The sequence below is a fragment of the Pseudophryne corroboree genome, chromosome 3 (genome assembly GCF_028390025.1).
Source record: "Pseudophryne corroboree isolate aPseCor3 chromosome 3, aPseCor3.hap2, whole genome shotgun sequence".
Lineage (NCBI taxonomy): Eukaryota > Metazoa > Chordata > Amphibia > Anura > Myobatrachidae > Pseudophryne > Pseudophryne corroboree.
This window is the reverse complement of record NC_086446.1, coordinates 489,359,489-489,382,912: the sequence shown is the minus strand read 5'-3', so window position 1 is coordinate 489,382,912 and position 23,424 is coordinate 489,359,489. Positions and strand designations below refer to the sequence as shown.

The window sequence follows — 23,424 nt, the reverse complement described above, 5'->3', positions numbered from 1 at the left end:
ATGTATGTGTGTATACAAGACGTCCTTGTAACTATCTCTCTTGCAAAAGCAATGCAGCTATGTGTTTATTAATGAGCTATTTACACTGTGCACACTGGGACTTTCAGAACCTTATTACTGCCACAGTCCTGTAAGTGTAATAGTGACCATTATCAGGTTATGTCATTCAGACCTCAGCATTACTAGGGCTCATTCTAGCACCCTGTACCTTGCAAAACATGTGCAGTTCCTCTTTCCTGCCTGTGGTGTCGCTCTCTGCTCTGGTGCTTCTTAGCACATTCTGGTCTGTATTTTAGTGCTGAGATACAAAGCAGAGTGTTCTGAGAAGCACCAGAGCAGAGCGCGACACCCCAGGCAGGAAAGAGGAACTGCACATGTTTCGAAAGGTGCAAGGTTCTAGAATGAACACTAATTACTAAAATATTCTTCTTCCTGAACATACATTTGGGTTAATAAGCATACTAAGAGACATAGAAACATACACAGAATACGACGGCAGATAGGAACCACTTTGACCAATCTAGTCTGCCCACGTAAATACACACACTTACACACTAGGGTTAATTTTCTGTTGGGAGCCAATCAACCAACCAGTATCCTTTTGGATTTTGAGATGACACTTAAATTACCCTGAGGAAACGCACGCAAGCACAGGGAGAACATACAAACCCCCACACTGTGGGACAGTAATGCTAACCGTTACACCCTCCATACTACCACTTATAACAGTAGGCACCTACACATTTAAACCGTATTATTCAGGAAACCCAAAATGTGAAAGATTAAGCCTCACACTAAGTGCATTCAGGACATTTACAGCGGAATGTAATGAAGTCTGAGATCGCCAACTGCTCCCACAGTGCCGGATTCATAAGAGGATACAGGCACATAGAAGGAAAAAATGAGGCTAGAAAATAGATTCAAATAAAACCCTAGCTCTAATTCTTCATGCCTCTCCTGCAGGCACTAAATAAAAACTGGAACGCTGCAGCTCCAGGGTGTGGTGCAGTCATAGCCGGTAAAAGAGGGAGCTTCCAGAGGGATCGATAAGGCCCCCAGTGTACCCGCAGGTGCCTGGTGACCCTCTTCAGGGGACAGGTGTGGGTTGCAGCATGGAAGACAGATGCTGGCTGCCGGAGCTGTCCTAACAGCCGCTCCCCCAGAGCCTGGATCCCTTAAGAGGATTCAGGCACCACAATAAAAATAAAAAATGAGTCTACAAAATAGTCAAATAAAACCCTTGCTCCAATTCTTCGTGCCTCCCCTGTAGGCATTAAATAAAAATCTGGATTGCTGCAGCAGGTGGGAGGGCATGGGGGAGGGGTTGCTCCCCTCTAAAACCCAGTCATCAGTGTCCCCCAGATATGACCCAAGAGGAGACTGTTTGAGAATACAATAAGGGGGATCTTTAAGATGATGCTTTAGAAAAATACCATCTGAATGGGGTAATTTGATTGGCTAATCCACCAAACAAAAGTAACAAACCATCTTTACCTGGATTGATCTCCGCTTCAGGGGAAATGACACTTGGCGTTTGTGCTACGGAGGGCTGAGTCTCCTCCGCGGAGGCAGCAGTTACTTTGACTCCCCCTACGGCCTGGTCAGTGGAGGAAGTACTGCTCACCAGGCTTTCCGATAAGGAGGATCTGTCTGTCTGACCAGAGTCTATGTCTTGTTTCACATTATCTCCTGTGGGGTAGTCTGTTTCCATCACACCTGTGAGAAAGCAGCAAATCTGGTTACTGAAAAAAATTACACAGAGCTAAATTAATCCATTCCTGAAATAATAGTAGCAAGAAGAAAAAAGCAATATTAAGATCTAGTATGAAGAAGAAATTGAAAGAAAAGAAAAAAAATAAAGACAGTAATCTAAAATGCAATGTGTTTGATACAATACTAAAGTAGTGCATATATCTATTCATTATAAAATAAGTTAACCAATAAAACAGGGATACCCGCCAACTATCACTAAAGCCATATATCCCATATCTGATTAAACGTTTAAATGTCACAAATAAGCTGCGTTCCTTTCCAGCACTCCTCAATAAAAAGACAAAAAAAACAACAGAGCTTCAGTTTTGTAATCAATGGAAATGGTCGCTAAAGAAATTGGGAAGTGAAAAGGTAAAATACTGACTGAAACTTGCACCAACAGGAGTAACTATCCCCATCAGGGTGCCTTTAAAATATACACATCTGCCTTGATGCTACAGTGGAATACAACCCACACAACCTTTTGATACAAGCTAGAGGGCAAACTTTAGGGCTGTACTTCGGAAATTCACAGAATCTATTCAGAAGCTGCTGAACCTGTGGATAGGATTTGTTCTGTGTAAGAAAAACAATTAAGAGATTGTTGTAGCTATGCAAACGAATGGTCATAAATTAATCTTTATATCTATTTTCATATAGTAAAATCCCTGCGCTTTAATAAAGTGCTTGCTTTCCTCCCTTTGTGAAAGCTACAGTAGCAACGAACCTAGATCATCAAAAATATAAGGCATGAATGAGAGCAGTCTTCACTCAGGACACTAACACCACAATGCGGGAGTATGGTATTACCTGGTACACTAGCGATACATAGGACGTGAGAGTTACAAACTATGAAACTATCCAACATGTTTCCCGGTTCGTTGGCATCGATGATGATGACCTTGGTTGAGGAATGGGTGCTAGTGCAGATCCACGCCAGACTGGATAATTCATCCTGGTGTCTCAACTCCTTCTGCTGCACCTGTGCAAGCAGAACACACATTTCTGTAGTGTAAGCACTGGCATAGTGACCTAATTCAGACCGGATCGCTGTTGTGCGAATTTGCAAGATTATCGTTCCACTGCGCAAGCATACGGATCATAGTGCGCACACGCGAGGCCAAACAGCAAAAATATCCTGCATAATTTCTGATTGCAAAGCGTATGCAAGTTGACTGATAGGAAGCCGGTGTTTGGGGGTGGTAACTGCCCTTTTTCTGGGAGTGAAATAACACTTTAAAAACCTAATAACCGGTGCTAGTTGATAAAAAAAACTTAATATTTCACATTTATTTAATAGCTTTTTTTAATTTTTTGATTTAAATCAGGTATTCTTTATTGCAAGGTTTCACAAATTTCAATACAAAAAAACCCCTGTCGACAAAAATAACATAACATAAAATAAAATGCCATCAATAAACGTACACATTCAAAAGCGAATCTATATGTGTGCCTTATTTCGAACATTTTCGCCTTGTTGCCCATACATTGGGAGTAGACATTATCAAATGTGCTCACCGACAATTATACAAGTAAACCAAAACATAATAGATAGGGAAGCCATATCACAAGTTGAGCAAAGGAAAAACGAAAAGGCATGTAGGTGCTACACTCAATATATCCTACCACCCCTTATCACTAAATCACGGTAGCCCCTCTCTCTACCCAGTCTTGAGCAACACCACCTAGCCCACTTCTCGTAAAACCTCAGAGTTACGTGCTTTAAACATTTGCTTTTCATGTCGAGCCACATCATTAACCAATGCTCTCCACTTGTGTACATCAGGAGAGTCCCCTGAGAACCACACTCTTGCCACCATAACTTTAGCCAACGTAGCGAGACACAGTACATATTTATATAGTAGCAAGGAGCGTGTCTCCTCAAGATCTAAGCCAGACAAACAGACTCTTGAATCTATACCTGGAAGGGAAGGAGTAGTCAATAGCACATCTTCCCAAACTGCTTCCCAGAAGGAGTAAACTAATGGGCAATCCCATATCATATGCCAGAAGTCAGCAATCTCAGCCCGACACTTAGGACAAAGAGATCTGGTTCTAAGTCCAGCTCGCTGCAGGGAGGCAGGTGTACGATAAACCCTATGTAGCACATATAAAAACCACTTGCTGATATCTAATACAGGGAGTGGTACACTTGATGGAACCCAAAATTTGGATCCACTGCTCGTTAGAAAGATGCCCCAGGTCGGCCTACCACTTTAAATTTAAGGGCATCTAGTTGCACTGGGTGTAGCTTATCATCAATAGAGGCATATATATAGGACACCTTCCCCTTCGAACCCATGTCAGCCAGCAACACCCTAATAGGTGAAGCTGACACAGACGGGGCTCCCTTGGGAAATTGAGCTTGAATGGCATGCCGCAATTGTAGGTATCTAAATAAAGCAGTATTAGACTTAAACACTCCCTCACTGTATAATTGACCTATCAATTATACACCCTTCGTAAGTCAAACATTATCCAATGACAGTTTAAAGAGTTCAGGATATCGAGCATTAAACCATAATGGAGAGTTGTCATCATGATGCGACCAATCATAAAGTGTACGCGCAAAATGCCAAATCAGTAAGGCCTGACGCAGCAGCTGGGGAAGACCAACAACCAACAGACCGGCAAGCAGAAATAATAAAGGAGAAAAGAAAAAAGAAGACTCCACCCGCTCGGCCAAGAAACCCATCATAGTCAGGTCCACCGTACCGTTTATCCAGCTAAATAGATGAGCCAACTGAGCAGCAATATAATAAAACCTAAGGTTGGGAAGACTCCATCCCCCTGAAAGTTTAGATTTATACAGTATTTTAACAGATACTCTAGCCGGCTTATTTCCCCAGACAAAAGATGATAAAAATACTCTCACTATACTTCCACTAAATACTTTCTTCGGGACATAGACAAGAGAATTTTGTAGTACATATAAGAATTTAGGTTGGATAGACATTTTAAACAAATTAATACGTCCCAGTACTGATCAGGGTAGTCTTCTCCAGGCATGAGCTTTCACCTTAAATTGTGTCACAATAGGATCAATATTTTGAGCCACATACTCTGAGGCCTACAGTGTAATCCAAATACCTAGGTATTTAAACAGCAAAGTCCATTGTAGGTGATGCACCGCATATGCATCCTCAGGAATATGGCCTGAAATAGGGAAAATAATGGACTTATCCCAATTGATTAATAAACCTGAATAAGTACCAAAAGTATTAACTATCTGCAACAGAGCGTAAGGATCCCACTGAGTCTTGCAAAAATAAGAGCATATCGTCCGCATACAAAGCCACCACATCCATAGCCTCCTCAACATTAATTCCACACACAGCTGTGGTTGTATGCAATGGACTTATTTAATAGCTTTTTAGCTTTTATAAAATTAGCTGCATACTTCAATTATGCTTGCGAATGCATAATCATGAAATAAGTTCTGACTGAACAGAACACTAAAAGAATTGCTGAGGAAAAGTTGTGCTGTCTAGTGGATGGAGCACTGGTTTAAATGAACCCACAAATCACACTATTTCACATTTATAAATTATAAATGTAATTAATACTACAGTTTACACATATTAATTCCACTATAATACTACAGAACAGCATTATTTCAGTATAATACAATATATGCCTGAAACATACCTTTAGCTCTTGTTCCAATTTCTCTAAACTGCTTTGGGATTCACTTCTGGATTTCTGGTTCTCTAGCTCAGGGCCTGGGAGGTCGCTATAGAAGACACTAGCTCCGATAATGGAACCTCCGTCTCTGGTCTTTCCCCCAGAGAGGTTAACACCAACTGCACACCACAGCTGTAGGAGGACAGACATTGTTATATGAACCAATAATACCACCACATCATACTCATGTCACACCAAATAAGAACACAGATGCATACTGGGGCACAGATAACTGGCTGCGATTTAATGGACTGATTCCACGATATAACCGCTAGATGTGAATCGGCAGTTAGTTTTAAGGCAAAGACAACCTGGTTTCCTCATACAAGAACTGATGGGAAACTCTCTACTACACAGAGAGCCTGGATTACGATTATGAATAATGCATTATGTCAGCCATCAGCAATCAAATCAGCCACCAATCTATCAGAAAGTCACTGATGATCCAGATATGGTGGTATATGTGCAGCCTCTGGTGAGATGTGTACACCTCTGCACTGGCAGGTTAAGCATCTGGTTTATTAAGTTATCATTAGTGTGTACTTGCACCGGCCCTGTACTAGGCACAAAAGATACGCCTCTTAACAGGTAGTTATACGCCTACATGCTGGTTATGCTCGAACTGGACTTTGCCTAAGTGAGAACACCCCAGGTCCGCCAATCCAGTGCTAAGTGTACGCTTGGACTGTGTCTGACTCATAAACTGAGCATGCGCAGAGTGAATACAGCCAATAGAATCTATGCGATGCAATGTACGCTAAACAGTGCTTCCTCTAGGCACCCCAATGGTCCAGGTTTTTAAGTTTATTCATGCTTGGCCACAGGTGACTTAATTAGCACCTAAGTCAATTTGATTTAACCTTCTGTACTGAGCTATGGAACCTGGACCGTTGGGGTGTCTTGAATACTGCATTTCGGAACCGCTGCCTTAATACATAACATTTTATAGGTCTAAACCCATGTAAATGAGAACTGTGTAAATATCAAGCTCTGATGTAAACATTCCAGTGTTCAGTCTCCTGGGATTTATGGAAATCTGCTTTGTGCTTTTATATGATCACAGAACTCCAGGATATCTAATATAGAAACAGCCATAATGGTAAAGGAGCTGACAGGTAACCTGAAGTACACATTATCCCAATATAAAAATGATCTGCTGTATGTTTATTGGCTCTTGGCATGTGCATGCACTGTAAATGTAACCATAATGCAAGGGATCGGTGCACACAAGAGCACTATGGAGAGAGTCTCCCTCACATGCAGACTCCACAGCACAGTACAGTGGGTCACACAAACTTTGTAAATGTTCATTAAAGGGTGGGTGCACAAGGATGTCCAATAAACAGTGACTATCAGTGTGACATCGTCTTCCCTGTAGGTTCAATTACAAATGCGACAGCCCTCATCTTTGCCGTTAACCGTGGAAATAGCGAGTCGCTTGCTGCTACTAGTGTACCCACGGCCGTGTCGGTGCACTGCGTATGCACATTCAATCCAAAGGATTGCATAAATGCATTTGCTTACACGAACAGGTTGCAGGCAGGCACGGCTAATCCCAATTAAGCTTTACCTTATTTATTTTTTTTACCAGCTGTTTTTGCTGCAGTGATTGTGCCTTGAACGCAACATGCCAAGGGGGCAAAATAGACACAGACATGGATCTACCCGAACATGTCGGTTTAGGCCACCTATTGTAGCGCTACAAGTCCAAGCATAACCTGTCCGCCAATGCCTCGCAGGGCATGGTTGTACTTTTAGAGCCACAACAGTTGGACGCAGACAGGTTAAATTCCTCCACATTAAAAAGCAGTAAAACAGGACAAACTAAAAGTAAACAGTAAAACATAATTATATATAAATGTGTTCTCCTTCTAAAACTCTGGTAGTTTAGTCACCTTCATGGATGTGTCCTTTTCATCCAGAGGCCTTAAATATACAGGAACTGGTAAATTCTTCATTTTCCCTTCGTTTTGTCCACCATTCGTGAGCTGTCGGGTTGGAACAAAAAAAACAAAAAAACATTTTTAGTAATTTCAATGCAACTTTTTGTAACCTTCAAGATTTTAAAATAAGAATTTACTTACCGATAATTCTATTTCTCGGAGTCCGTAGTGGATGCTGGGGTTCCTGAAAGGACCATGGGGAATAGCGGCTCCGCAGGAGACAGGGCACAAAAAGTAAAGCTTTCCGATCAGGTGGTGTGCACTGGCTCCTCCCCCTATGACCCTCCTCCAAGCCTCAGTTAGGTACTGTGCCCGGACGAGCGTACACAATAAGGGAGGAATTTTGAATCCCGGGTAAGACTCATACCAGCCACACCAATCACACCGTACAACTTGTGATCAAACCCAGTTAACAGTATGATAACAGAGGAGCCTCTGAAAGATGGCTTCCTAAACAATAACCCGAATTAGTTAACAATAACTATGTACAATTATTGCAGATAATCCGCACTTGGGATGGGCGCCCAGCATCCACTACGGACTTCGAGAAATAGAATTATCGGTAAGTAAATTCTTATTTTCTCTATCGTCCTAGTGGATGCTGGGGTTCCTGAAAGGACCATGGGGATTATACCAAAGCTCCCAAACGGGCGGGAGAGTGCGGATGACTCTGCAGCACCGAATGAGAGAACTCCAGGTCCTACTTAGCCAGAGTATCAAATTTGTAAAATTTTACAAACGTGTTCTCCCCTGACCACGTAGCTGCTCGGCAAAGTTGTAATGCCGAGACCCCTCGGGCAGCCGCCCAAGATGAGCCCACCTTCCTTGTGGAGTGGGCCTTTACAGATTTAGGCTGTGGCAGGCCTGCCACAGAATGTGCAAGTTGGATTGTGCTACAGATCCAACGAGCAATCGTCTGCTTAGACGCAGGAGCACCCATCTTGTTGGGTGCATACAATATAAACAACGAGTCAGATTTTCTGACTCCAGCTGTCCTTGCAATATATATTTTTAATGCTCTGACAACGTCCAGTAACTTGGAGTCCTCCAAGTCACTTGTAGCCGCAGGCACTACAATAGGCTGGTTCAGATGAAATGCTGACACCACCTTAGGGAGAAAATGCGGACGAGTCCGCAGTTCTGCCCTGTCCGAATGGAAAATCAGATATGGGCTTTTGTAAGATAAAGCTGCCAGTTCTGACACTCTCCTGGCCGAAGCCAGGGCTAGTAACATGGTCACTTTCCATGTGAGATATTTTAAATCCACCTTTTTTAGTGGTTCAAACCAATGAGATTTTAGAAATTCCAAAACCACATTGAGATCCCACGGTGCCACTGGAGGCACCACAGGAGGCTGTATATGCAGCACTCCCTTAACAAAAGTCTGGACTTCAGGAACTGAAGCCAATTCTTTTTGAAAGAAAATCGACAGGGCCGAAATTTGAACCTTAATAGATCCCAATTTGAGACCCATAGACAATCCTGATTGCAGGAAATGTAGGAATCGACCCAGTTGAAATTCCTCCGTCGGAGCACTCCGATCCTCGCACCACGCAACATATCTTCGCCAAATGCGGTGATAGTGTTGCACGGTTACTTCCTTCCTTGCTTTAATCAAAGTAGGAATGACTTCTTCCGGCATGCCTTTTTCCTTTAGGATCCGGCGTTCAACCGCCATGCCGTCAAACGCAGCCGCGGTAAGTCTTGAAACAGACAGGGACCCTGCTGAAGCAAGTCCCTCCTTAGAGGTAGAGGCCACGGATCTTCCGTGATCATCTCTTGAAGTTCCGGGTACCAAGTCCTTCTTGGCCAATCCGGAACCACTAGTATCGTTCTTACGCCTCTTTGCCGTATAATTCTCAATACTTTTGGTATGAGAGGCAGAGGAGGAAACACATACACCGACTGGTACACCCAAGGCGTTACCAGCGCGTCCACAGCTATTGCCTGCGGATCTCTTGACCTGGCGCAATACCTGTCCAGTTTTTTGTTGAGGCGAGACGCCATCATGTCCACCATTGGTCTTTCCCAACGGGTTACCAGCATGTGGAAGACTTCCGGATGAAGTCCCCACTCTCCCGGGTGCTGACAGTGCTATCACATGATTCTCTGCCCAGCGAAGAATCCTTGCAGCTTCTGCCATTGCACTCCTGCTTCTTGTGCCGCCCTGTCTGTTTACATGGGCGACTGCCGTGATGTTGTCCGACTGGATCAACACCGGTTTTCCTTGAAGCAGAGGTTCTGCCTGGCTTAGAGCATTGTAGATTGCTCTTAGTTCCAGAATGTTTATGTGAAGAGACGTTTCCAGGCTCGTCCACACTCCCTGGAAGTTTCTTCCTTGTGTGACTGCTCCCCAGCCCCTCAGGCTGGCGTCCGTGGTCACCAGGATCCAATCCTGTATGCCGAATCTGCGGCCCTCCAATAGATGAGCACTCTGCAACCACCACAGAAGAGATACCCTTGTCCTTGGAGACAGGGTTATCCGCTGGTGCATCTGAAGATGCGACCCTGACCATTTGTCCAACAGATCCCTCTGGAAAATTCGTGCATGGAATCTGCCGAATGGAATTGCTTCGTAAGAAGCCACCATTTTTCCCAGGACTCTTGTGCATTGATGTACAGACACCTTTCCTGGTTTTAGGAGGTTCCTGACAAGCTCGGATAACTCCTTGGCTTTTTCCTCCGGGAGAAAAACCTTTTTCTGAACCGTGTCCAGAATCATCCCTAGGAACAGCAGACGAGTTGTCGGCATTAACTGGGATTTTGGAATATTCAGAATCCAGCCGTGCTGTTTTAGCACTTCTTGAGACAGTGCTAATCCCCTCTCTAGCTGTTCTCTGGACCTTGCCCTTATTAGGAGATCGTCCAAGTATGGGATAATTAATACGCCTTTTCTTCGAAGAAGAATCATCATCTCGGCCATTACCTTTGTAAAGACCCGAGGTGCCGTGGACAATCCGAACGGCAGCGTCTGAAACTGATAGTGACAGTTTTGTACAACGAACCTGAGGTACCCCTGGTGTGAGGGGTAAATTGGAACGTGGAGGTACGCATCCCTGATGTCCAAGGACACCATAAAGTCCCCTTCTTCCAGGTTCGCTATCACTGCTCTGAGTGACTCCATTTTGAACTTGAACTTCTTTATGTACAGGTTCAAGGACTTCAGATTTAGAATAGGTCTTACCGAGCCGTCCGGCTTCGGTACCACAAATAGAGTGGAATAATACCCCTTTCCCTGTTGTAGAAGAGGTACCTTGACTATCACCTGCTGAGAGTACAGCTTGTGAATGGCTTCCAAAACCGTCTCCCTTTCGGAGGGGGACGTTGGTAAAGCAGACTTCAGGAAACGGCGAGGCGGATCTGTCTCTAGTTCCAACCTGTACCCCTGAGATATTATCTGCAGGATCCAGGGATCTACCTGCGAGTGAGCCCACTGCGCGCTGAAATTCTTGAGACGACCGCCCACCGCCCCCGAGTCCGCTTGAGAAGCCCCAGCGTCATGCTGAGGCTTTTGTAGAAGCGGGGGAGGGCTTCTGTTCCTGGGAAGGAGCTGCCTGTTGGTGTCTCTTCCCCCTTCCTCTGCCTCGTGGCAGATATGAATATCCCTTTGCTCTCTTGTTTTTAAAGGAACGAAAGGGCTGCGGTTGAAAAGTCGGTGTCTTTTTCTGTTGGGGAGTAGCTTGAGGTAAAAAGGTGGATTTCCCGGCTGTAGCCGTGGCCACCAAATCTGATAGACCGACACCAAATAACTCCTCCCCTTTATACGGCAAAACTTCCATATGCCGTTTTGAGTCCGCATCGCCTGACCACTGTCGCGTCCATAAACTTCTTCTGGCCGAAATGGACATAGCACTTACCCGTGATGCCAGTGTGCAGATATCCCTCTGTGCATCACGCATATAAAGAAATGCATCCTTTATTTGCTCTAAAGACAGTAAAACATTGTCCCTATCCAGGGTATCAATATTTTCAATCAGGGACTCTGACCAAGCTACTCCAGCACTGCACATCCAGGCTGTCGCTATAGCTGGTCGTAGTATAACACCTGTATGTGTGTATATACTTTTTTGGATATTTTCCATCCTCCTATCTGCTGGATCTTTAAGTGCGGCCGTCTCAGGAGAGGGTAACGCCACTTGTTTAGATAAGCGTGTGAGCGCCTTGTCCACCCTAGGAGGTGTTTCCCAGCGCGCCCTAACCTCTGACGGGAAAGGGTATAAAGCTAATAACTTCTTTGAAATTAGCATCTTTTTATCGGGGGCAACCCACGCTTCATCACATACATCATTTAGTTCTTCTGATTCAGGAAAAACTATAGGTAGTTTTTTCACACCCCACATAATACCCTGTTTAGTGGTACCTGTAGTATCAGCTAAATGTAACGCCTCCTTCATTGCCAAAATCATATAACGTGTGGCCCTACTGGAAAATACGGTTGATTCGTCACCGTCGCCACTGGAATCAGTGCCTGTGTCTGGGTCTGTGTCGACCGACTGAGGCAAAAGGCGTTTTACAGCCCCTGACGGTGTTTGAGGCGCCTGGACAGGCACTAACTGATTGTCCGGCCGTCTCATGTCGTCAAACGACTGCTTTAGCGTGTTGACACTATCCCGTAATTCCATAAATAAAGGCATCCATTCTGGTGTCGACCCCCTAGGAGGTGACATCCCCATATTTGGCAATTGCTCCGCCTCCACACCAATATCGTCCTCATACATGTCGACACACACGTACCGACACACAGCAGACACACAGGGAATGCTCTTAACGAAGACAGGACCCCACTAGCCCTTTGGGGAGACAGAGGGAGAGTTTGCCAGCACACACCAAAAGCGCTATATATGACAGGGATAGCCTTATAATAAGTGCTCCCTGTATAGCTGCTTTTATAATATAATTTTTGCCACTATTTTGCCCCCCCTCTCTTGTTTTACCCTGTTTCTGTAGTGCAGTGCAGGGGAGAGACCTGGGAGCCGTCCTGACCAGCGGAGCTGTGTAAGGAAAATGGCGCTGTGTGCTGAGGAGATAGGCCCCGCCCCTTTTCCGGCGGGCTCGTCTCCCGCTCTTTAGTGTATTCTGGCAGGGGTTAAATATCTCCATATAGCCCCCGGAGGCTATATGTGAGGTATTTTTTAGCCAAATAGGTTTTCATTTGCCTCCCAGGGCGCTCCCCTCCCAGCGCCCTGCACCCTCAGTGACTGCCGTGTGAAGTGTGCTGAGAGGAAAATGGCGCACAGCTGCAGTGCTGTGCGCTACCTTTAGAAGACTGAGGAGTCTTCTGCCGCCGATTCTGGACCTCTTCATGTTTCAGCATCTGCAAGGGGGCCGGCGGCGAGGCTCCGGTGACCATCCAGGCTGTACCTGTGATCGTCCCTCTGGAGCTGATGTCCAGTAGCCAAGAAGCCAATCCATCCTGCACGCAGGTGAGTTCACTTCTTCTCCCCTAAGTCCCTCGTTGCAGTGATCCTGTTGCCAGCAGGACTCACTGTAAAATAAAAAACCTAAGCTAAACTTTCTCTAAGCAGCTCTTTAGGAGAGCCACCTAGATTGCACCCTTCTCGGCCGGGCACAAAAATCTAACTGAGGCTTGGAGGAGGGTCATAGGGGGAGGAGCCAGTGCACACCACCTGATCGGAAAGCTTTACTTTTTGTGCCCTGTCTCCTGCGGAGCCGCTATTCCCCATGGTCCTTTCAGGAACCCCAGCATCCACTAGGACGATAGAGAAATAAAGGTGCATGTAAGGAGGGAAAATAAGATTTTAAACCTACCGGTAAATCTTTTTCTCGTAGTCCGTAGAGGATGCTGGGGACTCCGTAAGGACCATGGGGATAGACGGGCTCCGCAGGAGACATGGGCACTTTAAGAAAGACTTTAGGTCTGGGTGTGCACTGGCTCCTCCCTCTATGCCCCTCCTCTAGACCTCAGTTAGAGAAACTGTGCCCAGAGGAGACGGACAGTACGAGGAAAGGATTTTTGTTAATCCAAGGGCAAGATTCATACCAGCCACACCAATCACACCGTATAACTTGTGTATCTATTAAACAGTTAACAGTATGAAAAAAACAACGTAGCATCAGTCCAACCTGATGAAACGGTAACATAACTCTTATGTAAGCAAAACTATATACAAGTCTCGTTGAAGTGGTCCGCACTTGGGACGGGCGCCCAGCATCCTCTACGGACTACGAGAAAAACGATTTCCCGGTAGGTTTAAAATCTTATTTTCTCTAACGTCCTAGAGGATGCTGGGGACTCCGTAAGGACCATGGGGATTATACCAAAGCTCCCAAACGGGCGGGAGAGTGCGGATGACTCTGCAGCACCGAATGAGAAAACCTTAGGTCCTCCTCAGCCAGGGTATCAAACTTATAGAACTTTGCAAAGGTGTTTGAACCCGACGAGCCCACCTTCCTAGTGGAATGGGCCGGACCGATTTTGGTAACGGCAATCCATCCGTAGAATGCGCCTGCTGAATCGTATTACAGATCCAGCGAGCAATAGTCTGCTTCGAAGCAGGGGTGCCAACCTTGTTGGCTGCATATAGGACAAACAGTGCTTCTGTTTTCCTGACTCTAGCCGTTCTGGCCACATAAATGTTCAAAGCCCTGACTACATCAAGGGACTCGGAATCCTCCAAATCTCGTGTAGCCTCAGGCACCACAATAGGTTGGTTCATATGAAAAGAGGACACCACCTTAGGCAAGTATTGAGGACGGGTCCGCAATTCCGCCCTATCCATATGGAAAACCAGATAGGGGCTTTTATGAGACAAAGCCGCCAATTCCGACACTCGCCTAGCCGAAGCCAATGCTAATAACATGACCAACTTCCAAGTGAGATATTTGAACTCCACCGTTTGAAGTGGTTCAAACCAGTGCGACTTAAGGAAACTCAACACCACGTTAAAGTCCCAAGGCGCCACCGGAGGTATAAAAGGAGGCTGAATATGCAGCACTCCCTTCACAAAAGTCTGTACTTCTGGGAGAGAAGCCAATACTTTTTGAAAGAAATTGGATAAGGCCGAAATCTGAACCTTAATGGCTCCTAATTTTAGGCCCAAATTCACTCCAGTCTGTAGGAAGTGAAGGAAACGGCCCAGATGGAATTCTTCCGTAGGAGCATTCCTGGCCTCACACCAAGAAACATATTTTCGCCATATACGGTGATAATGTTTCGCTGTCACGTCTTTCCTAGCCTTTATCAGAGTAGGAATGACCTCATCCGGAATGCCCTTTTCCGCTAGGATCCGGCGTTCAACCGCCATGCCGTCAAACGCAGCCGCGGTAAGTCTTGGAACAGACATGGCCCCTGTTGCAACAGGTTCTGTCGCAGAGGAAGAGGCCACGGATCTCCCGTGAGCATTTCCAGCAGATCCGGATACCAGGCCCTTCGTGGCCAATCTGGAACAATGAGAATTGTTCTCACTCCTCTTTTTCTTATTATTCTCAACACCTTGGGTATGAGAGGAAGAGGAGGAAACACATAGACCGACTGGAACACCCACGGTGTCACTAGGACGTCTACTGCTACCGCCTGAGGGTATTTTGATCTGGCGCAATACCTCTGTAGCTTTTTGTTGAGGCGGGACTCCATCATGTCTATCTGGGGCAGTCCCCACTGACTTGCAATCTGTACGAAGAATTCCTGATGAAGTCCCCACTCTCCTGGATGCAGGTCGTGTCTGCTGAGGAAGTCCGCTTCCCAGTTGTCTACTCCCGGAATGAACACTGCTGACAGTGCGCTTACATGATTTTCCGCCCAGAGAAGAATCCTGGTGGCTTCTGCCATTGCCACTCTGCTCTTTGTGCCGCCTTGGCGGTTTACATGAGCCACTGCGGTGATGTTGTCTGACTGGATTAGAACTGGTTGGTTGCAAAGTAAGTTCTCCGCTTGACGTAGGGCGTTGTATACGGCCCTCAGTTCCAGGATGTTGATGTGAAGACAAGTCTCTTGACTTGTCCAAAGTCCTTGGAAGTTTCTTCCTTGTGTGACTGCTCCCCAACCTCGGTGGCTCGCGTCCGTGGTCACCAGGATCCAATCCTGAATGCCGAACCTGCGTCCTTCCAAAAGGTGAGCACTCTGCAGCCACCACAGGAGAGATACCCTGGCCCTGGGGGACGGGGTGATCCGCTGATGAATTTGTAGATGTGACCCGGACCACTTGTCCAATAGGTCCCATTGGAAAGTCCTTGCATGGAACCTGCCGAAGGGAATGGCTTCGTATGTTGCCACCATTTTTCCCAGGACTTGAGTGCAATGATGCACAGACACTTGTTTTGGCTTCAATAGGTTCTTGACTAGAGTCATGAGTTCCTGAGCTTTTTCTATCGGGAGAAAAACCCTTTTCTGGTCTGTGTCCAGAATCATGCCCAAGAAGGTCAGACGAGTCATAGGAACCAGCTGTGGCTTCGGGATATTGAGAATCCAGCCGTGTTGCTGTAACACCTTCAATGAAAGTGACACGCTGTTCAGTAACTTCTCTCGTGATCTCGCTTTTATGAGGAGATCGTCCAAGTATGGGATAATTGTGACACCCTGCTTGCGCAGGAGCACCATCATTTCCACCATTACCTTGGTGAAAATCCTCGGGGCCGTGGAAAGGCCAAACGGCAACGTCCGAAATTGGTAATGACAATCCTGTACCACAAATCTCAGGTACGCCTGGTGAGGTGGATAAATGGGGACATGAAGGTATGCATCTTTATGTCCAGAGATACCATAAAATCCCCCCCTTCCAGGCTGGCGATGACAGCTCTGAGCGATTCCATCTTGAACTTGAACCGTTTTAAGTATAGGTTCAGGGGTTTTAAATTCAATATGGGTCTGACCGAACCGTCCGGTTTCGGAACTACAAACAGGGTTGAGTAGTATCCCTTCCCTCTCTGAAGCAGGGGAACTTCAACCACCACTTGTTGAAGACACAATTTTTGAATAGCATTTAACACTATCTCCCTTTCTAGGGGAGAAGTCGGTAGAGCCGATTTGAAAAATCGGCGAGGAGGCACCTCTTCGAATTCCAGCTTGTATCCCTGAGAAACAATTTCTATTGCCCAGGGATCCACCTGTGAGTGAACCCAGATGTGGCTGAAAAGTCGAAGACGTGCCCCCACTGGGGCGGACTCCCTCAGCAGAGCCCCAGCGTCATGCGGTGGATTTTGCAGAGGTCGGGGAGGACTGTTCCTGGGAACTAGCTGTGCTGTGCAGCTTTTTACCTCTGCCCTTACCTCTGGCAAGAAAGGACGATCCACGTACTCTTTTGCTTTTATTTTAACGAAAGGACTGCATTTGATAATGTGGTGCTTTCTTAGGTTGTGAGGGAACATAAGGCAAAATTCGATTTACCTGCCGTAGCTGTGGAGACCAGGTCCGAGAGACCTTCCCCAAACAATTCCTCACCCTTGAAAGGTAAAACCTCCATATGTCTTTTTGAGTCTGCATCACCTGTCCACTGCCGGGTCCAGAGAACTCGTCTAGCAGAGATTGACATAGCGTTTATTCTGGAACCCAGTAAACTAATATCTCTTTGAGCATCTCTCATATATAAGACAGCATCCTTTATATGGCCTAGGGTCAATAAAATGATATCCTTATCTAGGGTCTCAATCTCCGCCGATAAGGAATCTGTCCATGCTGCTACCGCGCTACAAACCCAGGCCGACGCAATTGCCGGTCTGAGTAATGTAATAATAATAATTATTTTATTTATATAGCGCTCTTTCTCCAATAGGACTCAAGGCGCTTAACAGATACATAGCATAATATAGTACAGAAAATAATGAAGTACATTTTCATAAAATACAGAAGCATGAAGATACTAAAAGGGACATTATGGAAATGCTTGAGTAAACAGAAAAGTCTTGAGTCTACTTTTGAAGGATTCTATAGTTGGGGCCTCTCGCACTGTGCGGGGAAGTGAGTTCCATAGAGTCGGAGCCACATGACTAAAAGCTCGACCCCCAGATGAATTACGGTAGATTCTAGGTACTGCTAAAAGTCCTTCATCTACAGATCGCAGTAATCAAGTGGGGAAGTATGGGGTCAGAAGCTGTTTCAGGTACCTTGGGCCTTGGTCATGTAATGCTTTGAAACTCAGTAAGCCAATCTTGAAGATGATTCGCCATCGTACAGGCAGCCAGTGAAGGGAGTAGAGGATGGGTGTTATGTGGCTAGACCGGGGCTGGTTGGTTAATAGCCTGGCAGCTGTGTTTTGCACCAGCTGTAAGCGCTGCAATTCTTTTGCTGGTAGACCAAGGTAGAGGGCATTACAGTAGTCTAAACGAGATGATACAAATGCATGTATGACTTTTGGCATATCATCTGAGGGAATTAAGTGCTTGATTCTGGCTATGTTCCTCAGGTGAAAGAATGAGGATTTGATTGTGGCTGATATCTGATGTTTAAGTGTCAAGCCACCATCCAGGACAACGCCAAGATTCCGCACACAATCACTGGTCTGTAATTCTGAATCCCCGAGTGTAAGTCCAGTTGGTTGGCTATGTTGCAGTCTTGTCCTTTGATGTTGCGGTCGTATCATAAGGACCTCTGTTTTATCCGGGTTCAGACGCAGCCAACTGGCGCTCATCCACTCCTGTAGTTCAGCTAGACAGCCATTTAGGGTTGCTATTGGGTTATCAGTGCCCGGAGCAAAGGACAAGTACAGTTGTGTATCATCTGCATAGCAGTGGTAGACCAGGCCATGGCGCCTGATTATTTCGCCCAATGGGAGCATGTATACTGCAAAAAGCATGGGGGATAGTATAGCACCTTGTGGGACACCACATGTCAATGGCACTGGTGGTGATGAGTATAATCCAGATGATACTCTCTGTGACCTGTCTGTGAGAAATGATTTGAACCAGCTTAGGACTGTGCCATCCAGACCACAGAAATGTATCAGTCGCTCAATCAGAAGCCCATGGTCCACGTACCAGATCCATGTACCAGAATGTGTGTAAATGGATTTCAAGGTAACCTCCTGCTTGCGATCAGCAGGATCCTTGAGGGTAGCCGTATCTTGAGATGGCAGCGCTATCTTTTTTGACAATCGTGTCAATGCCTTGTCCACCTTAGGGGAGGATTCCCACCGTATCCTGTCCGTTGGCGGGAAAGGATACGCCATAAGAATCCTTTTGGGAATCTGCAGTTTTTTGTCTGGAGATTCCTACGCTTTTTCACATAATTCGTTCAACTCATGTGAGGAGGGAAAAGTTACCTCAGGCTTCTTTCCCTTATACATGTGTACCCTCGTGTCAGGGACAGGGGGTTCCTCTGTGATATGCAACACTTCCTTTATTGCAATAATCATATATCGAATACATTTAGCCACTTTTGGCTGTAACTTTGCATCATCGTAGTCGACACTGGAGTCCGAATCCGTGTCGGTATCAGTGTCTGCTATTTGGGATAGTGGGCGCTTCTGAGACCCTGAAGGTCCCGGCAACATAGGGACAGACATGGGTTCACTCCCTGACTGTTCCTTAGCTTCAGCTTTGTCTAATCTTTTGTGCAATAAGTTCACACTAGCACTTAAAACATTCCACATATCCATCCAGTCAGGTGTCGGCACCGCCGACGGAGACCTCACATTCATACGCTCCCCCTCCTCCCTAGGTGAGCCTTCTACCTCAGACATGTCGACACACGCGTACCGACACACCACACACACAGGGAACCTCTTATCTGAAGATAGTCTCCCCACAAGGCCCTTTGGAGAGACAGAGAGAGAGTATGCCAGCACACACCCCAGCGCTATATGACCCTGGAAAAAAACACTAAATGTTTATCCAGTAGCGCTATTTATACTTTACATACGCCAATTTTGTGCCCCCCCCCCCTCTTAAAACCCCTCTATCACCATGTATAAGCAGGGGAGAGTCCGGGGAGCTTCCTCTCAGCGCTGTGCTGTGGAGAAAAATGGCGCTGGTGAGTGCTGAGGGAGAAGCCCCGGCCCCTCGGCGGCGGGCTTCTGTCCCGCTCAAAATTCCTGAAAACTGGCGGGGGCTCTGTTATATACATGTACAGTGCCCATCTGTACATGTATATGCTTATTTTGCCAATGGAGAGGTTTTATTGCTGCCCAGGGCGCCCCCACTGCGCCCTGCACCCTTACAGTGACCGCGGTGTGTGAGGTTCATGGGAGCAATGGCGCACAGCTTTACTGCTGTGCGTTACCTCAGTGAAGATCATGAAGTCTTCTGCGGCCTCTAAAGTCTTCTTTTCTTCTCATACTCACCCGGCTTCTTTCTTCCGGCTCTGCGAGGAGGACGGCGGCGCGGCTCTGGGACGGACGGCGAGGGTGAGACCTGCGTACCAATCCCTCTGGAGCTAATGGTGTCCAGTAGCCTAAGAAGCAGAGCCTTGAAACTCACAGAAGTAGGTCTGTTTCTCTCTCCTCAGTCCCTCGATGCAGGGAGTCTGTTGCCAGCAGGCTCCCTGAAAATAAAAAACCTAACAAATATACTTTCTGTCAGGAAACTCAGGAGAGCTCCCTGTAGTGCACCCATCTTCTCTGGGCACAGTATCAAACTGAGGTCTAGAGGAGGGGCATAGAGGGAGGAGCCAGTGCACACCCAGACCTAAAGTCTTTCTTAAAGTGCCCATGTCTCCTGCGGAGCCCGTCTATCCCCATGGTCCTTACGGAGTCCCCGGCATCCTCTAGGACGTTAGAGAAATATGAGCCGGATTCTGAAGTAGGAGTGAAGTAAAATTAAGAATTTACTCACCGGTAATTCTATTTCTCGTAGTCCGTAGTGGATGCTGGGGACTCCGTAAGGACCATGGGGAATAGACGGGCTCCGCAGGAGACTGGGCACTCTAAAGAAAGATTCAGTACTATCTGGTGTGCACTGGCTCCTCCCTCTATGCCCCTCCTCCAGACCTCAGTTAAGGAAACTGTGCCCGGAAGAGCTGACATTACAAGGAAAGGATTTTGGAATCCAGGGTAAGACTCATACCAGCCACACCAATCACACTGTACAACTTGTGATAAGCTTACCCAGTTAACAGTATGAACAACAACTGAGCATCACTCAACCGATGCTACATAACCATAACCCTTTGTTAAGCAATAACTATATACACGTATTGCAGAAAGTCCGCACTTGGGACGGGCGCCCAGCATCCACTACGGACTACGAGAAATAGAATTACCGGTGAGTAAATTCTTATTTTCTCTAACGTTCTAGTGGATGCTGGGGACTCCGTAAGGACCATGGGGATTATACCAAAGCTCCCAAACGGGTGGGAGAGTGCGGATGACTCTGCAGCACCGAATGGGCAAACACAAGGTCCTCCTCAGCCAGGGTATCAAACCCGTAGAATTTTGCAAAAGTGTTTGAACCCGACCAAGTAGCAGCTCGGCAAAGCTGTAATGCCAAGACCCCTCGGGCAGCCGCCCAAGAAGAGCCCACTTTCCTTGTGGAATGGGCTTCCACTGATTTCGGCTGCGGCAATCCCGCCGCAGAATGAGCCTGCTGAATCGTGTTACAGATCCAGCGAGCAATAGTTTGCTTTGAAGCAGGAGCACCCAGCTTGTTGGATGCATACAGGATAAACAGCGAGTCAGTCTTCCTGGCTCCAGCCGTTCTGGTTACATAAATCTTCAAAGCCCGGACTACGTCCAGCAACTTGGAGTCCTCCAAGTCACGAGTAGCCGCAGGCACCACAATAGGTTGGTTCAAATGAAAAGATGACACCACCTTTGGCAGAAACTGCGGACGAGTCCGCAATTCTGCCCTGTCCATATGGAAAACCAGATAGGGGCTTTTACATGACAAAGCCGCCAATTCTGACACACGCCTAGCTGAAGCTAAAGCCAACAGCATGACCACTTTCCACGTGAGATACTTTCAGTCTTAAGTGGCTCAAACCAGTGGGATTTCAGGAAATCCAACACCACGTTAAGATCCCAAGGTGCCACTGGTGGCACAAAAGGGGGCTAAATATGCAGCACTCCCTTAACAAACGTCTGAACCTCAGGCAGTGAAGCCAGTTCTTTTTGAAAGAAGATGGATAGGGCCGAAATCTGGACCTTTATGGACCCTAATTTTAGGCCCATAGTCACACCTGACTGTAGGAAGTGCAGGAATCGACCCAGCTGGAATTCCTCTGTAGGGGCCTTCCTGGCCTCACACCAAGCAACATATTTTCGCCATAAACGGTAATAATGCTTTGCTTCACGTCCTTCCTAGCCTTTATCAGCGTAGGAATAACTTCATCCGGAATGCCCTTTTCTGCTAGGATTCGGCGTTCAACCGCCATGCCGTCAAACGCAGCCGCGGTAAGTCTTGGAACAGACAGGGCCCCTGTTGCAACAGGTTCTGTCTGAGAGGCAGAGGCCATGGTTCCTCTGTGAGCATTTCTTGCAGTTCCGGGTACCAAGTTCTTCTTGCCAGTCCGGAACAATGAGTATTGTTTTCACTCTTCTTTTCCTTACGATTCTCAGTACCTTGGGTATGAGAGGAAGAAACACATAGACCGACTGTAACACCCACGGTGTTACCAGTGCGTCCACAGCTATCGCCTGAGGGTCCCTTGACCTGGCGCAATACCTTTTTAGCTTTTTGTTGAGGCGGGACGCCATCATGTCCACCTGTGGCAGTTCCCACCGACTTGCAATCTGCGTGAAGACTTCTTGATGAAGTCCCCACTCTCCCGGGTGGAGGTCGTGCCTGCTGAGGAAGTCTGCTTCCCAGTTGTCCACTCCCGGAATGAACACTGCTGACAGTGCTTGCACGTGATTCTCCGCCCAACGAAGAATCCTGGTGGCTTCCGCCATCGCCACTCTGCTTCTTGTGCCGCCCTGGCGGTTTACATAAGCCACTGCGGTGATGTTGTCTGACTGAATCAGCACCGGTTGGTTGCGAAGCAGAGGCTCCGCTTGAGTCAGGGCGTTGTATATGGCCCTTAGTTCCAGGATATTTATGTGCAGACAAGCCTCCTGACTTGACCACAACCCTTGGAAGTTTCTTCCCTGAGTGACTGCCCCCCATCCTCGGAGGCTCACATCCGTGGTCACCAGGACCCAGTCCTGTATGCCGAACCTGCGGCCCTCGAGAAGGTGAGCACTCTGCAGCCACCACAGAAGAGACACCCTGGCCCTGGGGGACAGGACAGGGTGATCAGCCGATGCATCTGAAGATGCGATCCGCTGACTAGAGTCACGAGCTCCTGAGCCTTCTCCGCCGGGAGAAACACCTTCTTCTGGTCCGTGTCCAGAATCATGCCCAGAAAGGGCAGACGCGTCGTAGGAATCAGCTGCGATTTTGGGATATTCAGAATCCAGCCGTGCTGTTGCAACACTTCCTGAGAGTGTGCTACGCTGATCAGCAACTGCTCTCTGGACCTCGCCTTTATGAGTAGATCGTCCAAGTATGGGATAATTGTGACTCCTTGCTTTCTCAGGAGCACCACATTTCCGCCATTACCTTGGTAAATATTCTCGATGCCGTGGAGAGCCCAAACGGCAACGTCTGGAATTGGTAATGACAGTCCTGTACCACAAATCTGAGGTACTCCTGATGAGGTGGATAAATGGGGACATGCAAGTAAGCATCCTTGATGTCCAGAGACACCATAAAATCCCCCTCTTCCAGGCTTGCAATGACCGCTCTGAGCGATTCCATTTTGAACTTGAATTTCTTCAGATAAATGTTCAGGGATTTTAATTTCAAGATGGGTCTGACCGAACCGTCCGATTTCGGTACTACAAACATAGTGGAATAGTAACCCCTTCCCTGTTGAAGGAGAGGAACCTTTACAACCACCTGCTGGAGGTATAACTTGTGAATTGCTGCCAGCACTACCTCCCTTTCCATGGGGGAAACTGGCAAGGCCGATTTTAGGTAACGGTGAAGGGGCGTCACCTCGAATTCCAGTTTGTATCCCTGAGACACAACTTGTATAGCCCAAGGATCCACCCGTGAGCAAACCCGCTGGTGGCTGAAATGTCGGAGACGCGCCCCCACGGCTCCTGGCTCCGCCTGTGGAGCCCCAGCGTCATGCGGTGGATTTAGTGGAAGCCGGGGAGGACTTTTGTTCCTGGGA

General features: G+C 47.0%; 1 protein-coding gene across 3 annotated transcripts in view; it reads right to left on the bottom strand.

Annotated features, from left to right (window-relative positions):
* The window catches only part of SPAG9 (sperm associated antigen 9), a 262,243-nt gene that overhangs the window by 34,210 nt on the left and 204,609 nt on the right, over window positions 1-23,424 (bottom strand). For all 3 annotated transcript variants that reach the window (XM_063960919.1, XM_063960920.1, XM_063960921.1), the window contains 4 exons: window positions 7,332-7,424; window positions 5,401-5,568; window positions 2,563-2,734; window positions 1,495-1,716 (listed from right to left, as the gene is read on the bottom strand). In XM_063960919.1, the coding sequence (XP_063816989.1) occupies window positions 1,495-1,716; window positions 2,563-2,734; window positions 5,401-5,568; window positions 7,332-7,424 (655 nt within the window). The remainder of the gene's footprint in view (window positions 1-1,494; window positions 1,717-2,562; window positions 2,735-5,400; window positions 5,569-7,331; window positions 7,425-23,424) is intronic.